The sequence below is a fragment of the Notolepis coatsorum genome, assembly GCF_963971535.1.
Source record: "Notolepis coatsorum genome assembly, chromosome: 19".
In the NCBI taxonomy this organism is placed as follows: Eukaryota; Metazoa; Chordata; class Actinopteri; order Aulopiformes; family Paralepididae; genus Notolepis; species Notolepis coatsorum.
In genome coordinates, this window is record NC_140183.1 from 93,055,674 (window position 1) to 93,067,237 (window position 11,564).

General features: G+C 41.1%; 1 protein-coding gene across 1 annotated transcript in view; it reads left to right on the forward strand.

The window, feature by feature from the left end:
• The window catches only part of LOC311246637 (1-phosphatidylinositol 4,5-bisphosphate phosphodiesterase beta-4-like), a gene marked incomplete at its 3' end in the record, with an annotated part of 89,467 nt that extends 78,125 nt beyond the window's left edge, over positions 1 to 11,342 (forward strand). The window contains exon 10 of the mRNA XM_084336784.1: positions 11,335 to 11,342. Within this exon, the coding sequence (XP_084192910.1) occupies positions 11,335 to 11,342 (8 nt within the window). The remainder of the gene's footprint in view (positions 1 to 11,334) is intronic.
• Between the last annotated feature and the right edge of the window lie 222 nt (positions 11,343 to 11,564).

Sequence of the window (11,564 nt, forward strand, 5' to 3'; positions counted from 1 at the left end):
TTAACCTTCCCTTAGGCGTTCCCTTACTTTCCCATAGTGTTCCCTTTTCCTGCCCGCCTCTTAAAGGCACTTTACCTTCCCCTCTTGTGTTATTCCAGTGTTTTGTGTTTTCTCCCTTAAAGGGACAGTGCCCTTTTTCCCTGTTCTAAATAAATATCTGTTTCTTGGCAAACCATCATACCTGTCTTGTGTTGTGCGATTGGGGTCGGTTACAAACCATAACAAATACATTGTTGTAATATATATACAACAAAATAATGTGATATCACAGTAATTTCTTACTGTAAGAAGTTGTGAAATTACAACAATGTATTGTACTACCATTACTGTGAAATTACAACACATTGCTGTGAAGCCATTCACAGTAAATTATTGTGAATCTTACTGTAAAAGTCATGCAACACATTGCCAGAAGGTATTGTAATATCACAGTAATTTCTTACAATATGATGTTGTGAAGTCACAATACATTGCTGTAATATATATACAACAAAATAATGTGATATCACAGTAATTTCTTACAGTAAGAAGTTGTGAAATTACAACAATGTATTGTACTACCATTACTGTGAAATTACAACACATTGCTGTGAAGCCATTCACAGTAAATTATTGTGAATTTTACTGTAAAAGTCATGCAAAATATTGCCTGTAAGCTATTGTAACTTTACGGTGAAAATGTTTACAGTGTATGCATAAGGTAGTGTTATTGTCCTTTTTAGGTTCCTAGTAGTTGTAGTTGGATGTCTGGCAGCAGTCCCTGCCCACTGTTGTGGAGCCTGATGGCCGATGGTATAAAGGACTGACTGGAGGTTTATGCGTCACATACATACACAACTAACACAAGTTTAAAGTTTCAAGTTTGTTTATTATTTATCACAATAAAATACAGGTACTTTACGATGAAATGCTTGTTTCTGTATGAGCCCCTGAGAGTGTGCTTCATACAGTAAAAAAAAAGTAAGTAAGTAAAAAGTAAGTAAAGAGGAATATTCAATATACATATATACAATATACAATACAGATTAAATGAGTAAACAGTGAGGTGTGTGGAGAGATCAGTGTCAAACTGATCTCAACAAATACAAACAAATCACACTACTACTGTATAATCCTAATCCCCTCGTCCTATACATCCCAACCCAGTCCACACCCTCATCCACCACCACACTTCCCAGGCAACACTGATGTTAATCATCCTCACCACTATCATCTGAGTCATCATCCCATGTAGCCCTATCTTCGGTTTCCTTAGAAACATTTGCACAGTTTTGGCATTGACAAAGATCTGTACATGGCAGTGTTTTGCAGGCATACTGAACATCTTCCTGTCTCAAATTGTCCTTGTTTGCAACCGCAGTGGACTACCTGCAACACACTATCAGGGGGGCCGGATTTGTAGTCATCCAGGTCACTGTTAACTCCCCATCCTCGACATGCCACCCATGGCCAACAGGTGAAGCGGCACACATTATAGCTTTCAATGAATGTCTCATTATAGCTGCTTGGTAATTTGCCCTTTTGCAGCGTTGGTACAATGCGCCACTTGTCTGGGGCATAGAGAGTTCTGGCAAAGCCGATGATGCCATGCAGAATGCTTTATATCTTGCATCATTCACATTCTTAACTGATGGCTGGCCATACAGGTGGCACACATATTTGCTAAGACCATCAAAGGTAGACTGGTCTAGGGTAAATCACCTTTCCCCCACCTCCCACACTGTGCAACATCCTGATGTGCATATCCACAGTGCAACACCCACCCACTACCGTCTGACACTGTGATTGTTATTTGTGTATTACTATTCTGTATATTGTTGTTATTTTGTATATTGTACAGAACTAACATTGTCTTATTGTATAGCATTTAATGTTTCTGTATAGGATTTTATGTTTCTCTTTTATTATTTATGATTTTATTACTGCACCTTAGGTTTGAGTCCCAAATCTCGTTGTATGCAAATATAATGACAATAAAGTACAATCTAATCTAATCAGGGTCCCCCATTTTCAATTCATCATGAAATTCAATGTCTGATATCATCATTTTGGCATTTGTTTTCGCAGTTGTTGGCTAACTAGCTATCGTTCCATGAGCTAATGTTAGCTGCCTAGCTAACATTACTGTTTAAACAAAATGACCCAGTAAACTATTCACTTTAGTTTAAACTTTAATACATGTGGGCGCTCCAGTGCTGAGTCGCCAAGCGGTCGCCCCGGGTTTGATTGATTGATTGATTGAAAACTTTATTAACAGATTGCAGAATGGGTACAATACAGTACAGCTCAATACACACAATTGTTAAGGGGATGCAGACCAGAGAAAGACTTTCGTCTTGTTTACATCAGGGTCCCCCATTTTCAATTCATCAGGACATATATGACATACATGACATACAGATAGTCAGTACTGCTACATCTATACATTTATGACATACCAGATTTGCAAATACAGTACTGTTTGTGATACAGAAGGAGTCAGGAAAAGGGAGTATATACATTTGACAAACAAACAAAATTGTACATTGGACTATTGACAAAACCATACTAGGTAAATGACTGTACATTGGAGGGGGTTGGGTTAGGATATTTACAGGGGCCAGTGTTGAATTGCAGTCTCCCGTAGGTGTCCCTTGAGAGAGGTTTTGAAAGTGGGTAGTGATCCACATTCCTTTACAGCTTTGGGTAGGGCGTTCCACATTGATGTGGCATAATTGCGAAACGTGTTTAGTCCCTTATTTGAGCCGAATCTGGGTTTAACATGATTTGTGGAGCTCCCTCTGGTGTTGTGATCGTGGTATTCACTGACCTTTGGGAAGTATTTTGACATGTACATGGGTACCTTGGTCGTGTAGTGTATCTGTGTTCGATTCCCCGACCCGGTGGCCGCGTGCCGCATGTCTTCCCCTCTTCTCCTCCCGTTTCACCCTCTCTCCTCTATCGGTCCTGCGTGGCCGCTGTCGGTCCTGCGTGGCCAAAAGGTCCTGCGTTGACAAAAAAAATTAAAAATGCTAAAAGAAAATAAAAATAAAATAAAGCCCCTGATATCAACAAATGCTCTGGCAATAGTCGAGTGCATGAGACCTCCGTTAGCTAGGTAGCTAACGTTAGCTCACTGTTTAAACAAAATGACCCAGTAAACTATTCACTTTAGTTTAATACATGAGGTGTTGTCTAACGTTATCTAGCCGGCTAGCAGTAGCTACAGATAGCTCCTGATATCAATGTCTTATAACATAATTGACACCATTAGTTTTTGCAGCTGTTGGCTAATAACTGAACACTGAGAACATCTTATACGTTTCAGTTCATAGGAAAATACTTTGACTATAATGGTCAGAAGTAAATTAACTTAGATACTGTTATGCTTAACACCCAGTACTATTCACTTTACTTAATTTCTAAGATTAGATTAGATCATTTAGACCGGACTTTGAGAATGCCTGTGTTAGACCTACAGTATAATACTGCCAGTACCATCTCTGTGACGTCAGTATTTAACATGAACGAACATGGCGGCGCACTGGTTGATAAATTCTACACGAAGGGGCATAACAAATAGTTTTTTCTTAGAAACGGCTTATTTTTATAACGTGATTTTTTTCTGTGGTTTATCTAAATACTAATGTGATGCTATGACTATGTTTATATCGCTATGCAACATCTCCCCTTTAAGCCACCGTTCGACACAGTTTCTATATCTATCCCACCGTATCTGTGTAAAATCTTGTACACGTTCTTTCTGAACGGACGTGAGATGCATATAACATTGTTTAGAAACCTTTTTGCGAACTTTAGAAGTTTTTTTTTTAGGGATGTCAGTTTATCGCATTAATTCGATTAATTAATTACACAGCAAATGATCGCGTTATGAAAATGAACTAAACATTAAAAAAATTATAAAAAACGTAAAATTTCTTTTTTTTATCTCATTCATTCCATAAGAATGTAGAATAAACATTTACAAACTTTTTATTTACATTTTTTTTTATTACATTTTTTACTAGACATCACTCAGGTGTATTATTGGCGCTCTCATTGATACCATGTTTGTTTCTGAAGTGTGAAGTGTGTTTGTGTGTGTGTGTGTGTGTGTGTGTGTGTGTGTGTGTGTGTGTGTGTGTGTGTGTGTGTTAGGGTGACCAGATGCAAAAAGTCCAAAAGCAGGACAACAGTAAGATTTTGGTGGGAAAATAAATACAAAATAAATTATTACAGAATTATATCTCTCCACATTCATCTAGGCACTGGCAGCCGGCTTGTTACCACCTAACATCTGTTTTAAATATTCAAACTTTATCACCTGACAGGAATGTCTTGTGTTCGATATTCCCTGTTAACTGACGGGCAGACCCCAGGTGGTAAGAGCAGGCAACTGCACCTCCTCATCCATCACGCTCAACATAGGGGCCCCCCAGGGCTGTGTTCTGAGCCCCCTCCTCTACTCCCTGTACACACATGACTGCGTGGCACAGCGGAACAACAACACAATCATCAAATTTGCTGATGACACAGTAGTGGTGGGCCTGATCTCTGCCAACGACGAGAGGGCCTACCTGGAAGAGGTAGAGAATCTGTCACAGTGGTGTCAGGAGAACTGCCTCTCCCTGAACGTCAGCTAAACAAAAGAGATGATTGTGGACTTCAGGAGGTCGGGGTCAAGGACTACAGCCCCCTCGGGCACCGGTTGAGAGAGTGAACAGTTTCAAGTACCTCGGAGCCCACATATCCGAGGACTTGACATGGACCACACACATTGACAGTGTTGTGAAGAAGGCACGACAACGCCTCTACTTCCTCAGGCGCCAAAGGAAGTTCCAAGTCAGTCAGAAGATCCTTAAGAACTTCGACTCATGTACAATAGAGAGCATCTTGACTGGCAACATCACCTCCTGGTTTGGGAATAGCACTGCACAAGACCGTAGCAGACTACAAAGAGTGACACATGCAGCCGAAGGCACAATTGGAGGGGGGCTTCCCACCCTCCAGAACATTTACAACAAGCGGTGCAGGGGTAAGGCTAAGAGAATCATCAAAGACTCCAGCCACCCGAACAACTGCCTCTTTGAACTGCTGCGGTCAGGCAAGCGATACCGGAGTCTCAAGGCGAGCACAGAAAGACTCAGAAGAAGCTTCTATCCCCAGGCCATCAGGCTGCTCAACGAACAATAAACACTATGCAACAACCATCAAATGCACACAGCACACACACCCACGCGCACACACTCACTTTAAACAAACAACACACTGCAGCACCCACTCTCCACACTTTAGATCACCTAAACACACTTTATATTTATTGGTAAAGGATTTGCACTACAACTCGTACACCTTACTGTAAATTGTACCTAAATTGTACCTCATCCCATTTCTGCTTTGCACTATATAGTATTGTATATTAGTACATTGCATAGTATATTGTATATTGTATGGTAACTCAGTTACTTCTATTCTGCATCGAACATTGTACATATGTCTATACTGAACACTGTGACCTCTATTTTTACTTCTATTTTACATGCTATACTATTTTATTTCATACATATCTTGTCTAGCACAGTCTCTGGAGCATAACAGTAAGAAGCATTTTGTATAAAAGTATTCTGTACTTCTGTATGACAACTATTAAAGAAACTTGAACTTGAGAAACTTGAAACTTGGGAACACTAGGGAACAAAAATAATAATACAAATAAATTGTGTTTCTCTATTAGAATAACTATGGATAACTATGGATGTAGGTTTTGTACGACCACACGATAATTTTTTTGCAATATCTGAGTCTGGCCAAATGACAGGAGCTAGCGTGCTACCACAGTCGGGCTGACCTGTATGAATGCGAGTGTTGTACAGTGTGATAGACGCTTGTTATCTCCGCTGCAGTGACCTTGTCCGTCTGGCTATAATTTTTTTGGTTTAAGAAAAAACATATCCATAGATCTGGATGTTTCTTTTTGGTGAGCCACTTTCATGTGAGACTCACGTCCACTGTGGCGCTTCAAGTCGTATTCTCCTCCATGAGCAATTGAAAACGAACTATGACACAAAACACAGAAAGCTCCCTGAGGATTGCCTGACATCGGCCTCACCCAGGCATGTGTCGTTTGCCAGTCTTGGTTGTAAGTGCAGGTCCGTTTCTTTTTACTGCTTTCCATCTTGATTCATAGTTCGCTTGTAATGTTGTTGTGTTTTCTTTTTTGATAGCTCGCTAAACGTTGACAGCGCGCTACATTTTGACAGCGCGCTAAATTACTATAACCAATCAGATCTGCGATATGAGGTAGCGTCACGACTCTCACGAGCAGAGCGCTAAATTACTACCTAACCAATCAGATCTGCGATATACGGTAGCGTCACGAGCTGAGCAATGTGTGTGGACGGGAAGAGGCGGGTTGCTACGTTTACTGTAGGGAGGGGCTTTTAGACCAATGTTTTTTTTTTGCTTCGAAAAGAGGGACATCCTCTCAATATGTGGGACGCGGGACATTCGGTCAAATGGTGGGACAGTACAACCAAAAGCGGGACACCTGGTCACCCTAGTGTGTGTGTGTGAGATATATAGAGAGAGAGGGGGGGCTTTGGTAGACTATTGCATTGGTCCATTCATTGAAGATGAACGCAATGCAACATCCTTTATAGGCTCACCCACCAACAGTGCAGGTGCTGAACTGCTGATCCGAATGTATAGCTAAAAACCATATTATGCGTTTTCATCAATAAATAAATGGCCAAAATAAATTCTCTCGCACTGGGGGCCTACAAATACATTCTTTCATGGGGCCCAGATTCTACAGCTACGCCCCTGGCGAGGAGTAACGCGTGGGAGGCTCACGCTGCCCCCTATACATCCTGATTCTGCTGTACAGGCGCACCAACCGACCTGTAAGAGTTGCTGTACACAACGTCCGATCCCCACCCACCGGCTTTCCCACCCACTAATACTGCCAATTGTATTAGTATGAACAACCAGCCAAGCCGGAAGCAACGCCGAGAGCTGGGCTCGAACCCAGCATCTCCTGCGTTAGTGGCGCGAGCACCTTGCCCACTGCGCCACTTAGCCGCCCGATATAAATGTAAATTTGTCACATACACAATATACATGTATGATGGCAGTGAAGTGCTCAATGAAATGGTGCAGATGAAAAGACAGCAGTGTACTGTATAGTACATGTAGATATGTATCTCTGTACCCAAGTGGTGTAGGCTGCTGGCTTCATAAACCCATCAAATTGATCATCTTCAATTTTACATGTTCATATCCCCAATAGTGTTTATGATTATGTCTCACGGGTCAAACAAACCTGAACGTTATTGCCATAAAATAGAACATACAGTAGTTTGTTTCTTTACCTTTCTGTGAACATCTGGAAGAAAAAAAACACATCTCAATCTATTGAAAAATGTACTTACAGTAGGGGTGTAACGATTCGACCTCACAACGATTCGATTCGATGACGATTCTTCAGGCAACGATTCAATGCATCATGAAATCTCTTCATTTGAGCACGATTCGATTCGATTAATTTTCAATTAAATCAGTTAATTCCCCCAAAAAATTTGAATACACAAATGTGGCTGGGGGAACTGATTCACTCAGCATGAATGGACTATAGGTCAATAAAAACAATACACACACAAAAAATAATATATATATATATTTTTTTTCCGATTAATTTAGATTATAATTGATTCTAACATATTCAAATTGATGCATCGAATCGAACACATTAGAATCGATGCATTTCGATTAATCGATGCATCATTACACCCCTAACTTACAGTAGATTTCATTCACAGTCTTTGCTGTCCTGTAACGGGCGCCTGGTGGTACTAAATCCAGATTTAACTCTGCCATTGGAAAGAGGATGGTCCGATCCATAGATGTATGACTTGGCCATAATAAGGTAATTTATAGGCCTGATATTCTATATTCTTTATTCACATTTCAAATAGCATGTGTCCGGATCGCAAAATTCAGTTCTGTATCTACAAACCCCCCTGTAAATCATCTGCCCTTTATTAATTTGCTTAGATTTTCTGTACACTTGATCCCAAGAAGGTGCTGAATGAGCTCAGTTGCCATTAATGTCTGGTCAATGTTAGCATGGTGTTATTCACCGTCAAAGATGGACAAATATAAATAATGATAATTGATATAGCTCTGAAACTCAGTTTGCTATCCACAAAGGATGCGCAACGGGTGAAATCAGGTGGTAACTGCGTTTCGTCAGCATTGCGTCCGGTGCAATTAGCGTGTATTTAAATCAGGTAATATGGGCGGAACATGTCCCCTTTCTATGCAAATGAGCCTCGTCCAAAAATTCTCCGAATCCACAAAGCCTGGCGCAAAGTGCACCGAGCAGTTAGCGCCAGTGTGCGAACCATACCCATGGTCTTCGGGGGAGCTCATTCTTTTTCTTTCGGGTGGGGGGGGGGGGGCATTCTGTCTCGCGACTGCCGCGGCTCCGCCACTTCCTCGATGTTGATTGGTCGGTCGAAAAGAGTTACCTTGATGAGCGCGCTCCTCTCCAAAAGTTGAACTGGTTTCAACTTTAGGCGATGGGAGCGCTCCGCCCAAAAACGCTGCCGCCGAGAGCGCATAAACGTGAGGCGCGGAGCTGGGAAAAGGAGCGCGCCTGTCGCGTCTGTACTCTGTAGCATAGAAATTAATGACAGAAAGGAGCTGACAACTCATAAAACGTCCCCGGTCGACACAGGCCATAGGCTATAGGTATGAGTATTACAGAACCACACATAGTCCACACCACACAGGTGTCTAAATACACATGATCAGATTAACCCCTCTGATCCAACACTGAAATTCACACACAACAGTCCTATTTACACATAAACACACGGATGAACCAATACCGAACAACAAGTCCACAACCAAACACATTGAGTCTAACATTATTATAGTAGGCAAAAAAATTCAACATTATCGCCACCCACCTGGTGAAGATCTGCCCAATTCTCAAAATCTGCATGTCACAGAAGTAGTCCCCGCAGCAGGCTGCTTCGCCTTCTTTGTAAAACCAAAATTGGTTAGAAGGCTTACTTCTTCTTAGGGCGGTTAGGTGGCCGAGCGGAGATTGCGTTCGTCACCAGCCCCGGAGCTGAGCTGGATTTGCCTGTTCGAATCCAGCTCACAGCTCCGGGGTTGTCACCAGCTTGGCTGGCCGTTCACACTAATACAATTGGCTGTATCAGAGGGTGGGAGAAGCTGGCGGGGTGGGTCCGGGTCGTTGTAAACAGCGACTCCTACAGTTCGGTCGGGGCGCCTGCTAAGCGCGGATTGGACGTGAGGGGGATAGTGTGGTCCTCCCACACGTTACGCCCTCTCAGTGAGAATCCGCGCTGCCAGGTGAAAAGAAGCGGTGATTGGCTGGACGTGTGTCGGAGGAAGCACGTGGTAGCCTCCACTCTCCCAGATGATCTGACTGTAGGGGGTAAGTGCGCAGCGACCAGGAAGGGACTGGGAATTGGCATACGACTAACATTGGGATGGGAGAAAAATCGGAGGAAAAATGGAGGGGGAAAAAGACCAATAAAAAAAAAAAAAAAAAGAAGGCTTACTTCTTTGATATTTCGTTTAACTTTCGACATTATCCTGGATACCTGTATTTTCTTTTTTTTAAACGGCGGGTGAAGTTGATTTGTGCCTGCAGACTGCAGTGCAGCGCCGCCATGCTCCGAATGGTAAACGCAAGAATAGCATGCATGTTGCATGCATATTACGAGTAGGGTATATCTGCAGTGCCGCAACCCCATAGATTTATGCTATTGTCTATTACGGTGAATTAGTGGACAAATCATTAATCATACATCAAAATAGCCTAATTTTATTATTATACACGATGATGACGATACAGAAAATTACAGAAAAATTAGAAATGCATGGCAAAAATAGCATTTATTGTCAGTATACAAGATTTTGATTTTGCATCATGCTGCAATTTTTATTTGTGTTATGCATTGCTCTTGCTGCTTGTTTTATTATGTATGCATTATATATAAAGCACTTTGAACTGCAATCCGTGTATGAAAGGTGCTATATAAATACAGTTTATTATTATTACCATTATTGACTGCACTCACGTTCCAATGGACCTGTCTCAAAACCCTGCCCTCTTTTCTTGATCCTCCAATCACAGCTGTCGCTTACCTCTGACTTTCTCGTACGAGGAAGTCAGAGGTAAGCGACAGCTGTGATTGGAGGATCAAGAAAAGGGGCAGGGTTTGAAAATGCTCCAGAATAAACTTTTAATTCATAACGTGTTGTCAGGTCCATGAGGAGTAGACGCTGGAAGCAGGCCAATGAAACATTTATTCTGGAGTATAATGCAGGTTCTATTATCCTGACTAAACATTAAATACCACTTGCTCACTCAAAATATTTGTTAATTATAAAATATTATGCTATTATGAGCAAAAAAAAATTGTTAGATTGGACATTTTGATTAATTATTTCAAGCGGAGAATTGAGAAATTCGGCACTATAGATGAAGTTATTTCAGGACACTGCCTATATTGAATTGACAAATGAGTATGAGTGAACAAAGCAATGAGTGGTTGAGAGATTAGTCACCTTACTAAAAATGCTTCAAATATTTGCTTTAATAGAACATTAGATTTGACATTTGATTATGTATGTCATGATGCACAATACAACGGAAATAAATAAAGAAACCTATTATTATTTATTTATCTCAAATTAACATTCTGACGGCCGGTCTGACTGCAGGCAGTCAGCCCGTGCACGGCGCTATACATTAACAGCTGTCTATTATAATCACATTTAACATTTTAAGCATTATACACAATTTGTTAGATTGGACATTCGAATGGCCAAAACATGTCTGGAGATTATAGCCTGTTAACGTTACCACATAAACTCTTTTCCTCACCAGTTAACCTGATAGGCGTGCTGATCAGCAGTAATGCAACGTCATGATTGTCGATTGATGGGAGTATCGATAAATAGACCGATTTGTTTATGTAGGCTATATTAAGCAGCACATATAAATGACGAAAGATTTGACATATCGAATTCAGTTAATTTGACCTTGAAGAGATGGTAAGAAGAGGGTTTAGCAATTAGAGATTTATTACAGAGTGAATAAGCAATATTACAGAGAATACACACACACAGCTGTGGAGTGGACACGGTCAGTACTTAACACATTCGGGACGGGCCACGTATATATCCATGTTTCGAATCCATGCGTTGTGGACAGAAGCACGGATATATCCGTGGGAAGTTGTTATTGCTTTTATTCCATTTTAACACATTACCCGCCGGGGGTAATGCCCATCTCATGCCCCTCTCTGCCAGCGCTGTAAGCCTATGGAGATGTTTACCTTCTTTGCAGGGCTATAACTTTTTAAATTTGATTGCTATATTGACATTACTATGGTGGCCCATTCAACATCGATTATCTATCGTTCAGGATGTGGGAACGTTATACTTTTTCATTCATACATTGTTGTGTTAATACCTTCTAGAATATAAGTATGTTTTTAATCTTTTCTGCTGTAATTCCAAAAACGCTAGTTATAGGCCCA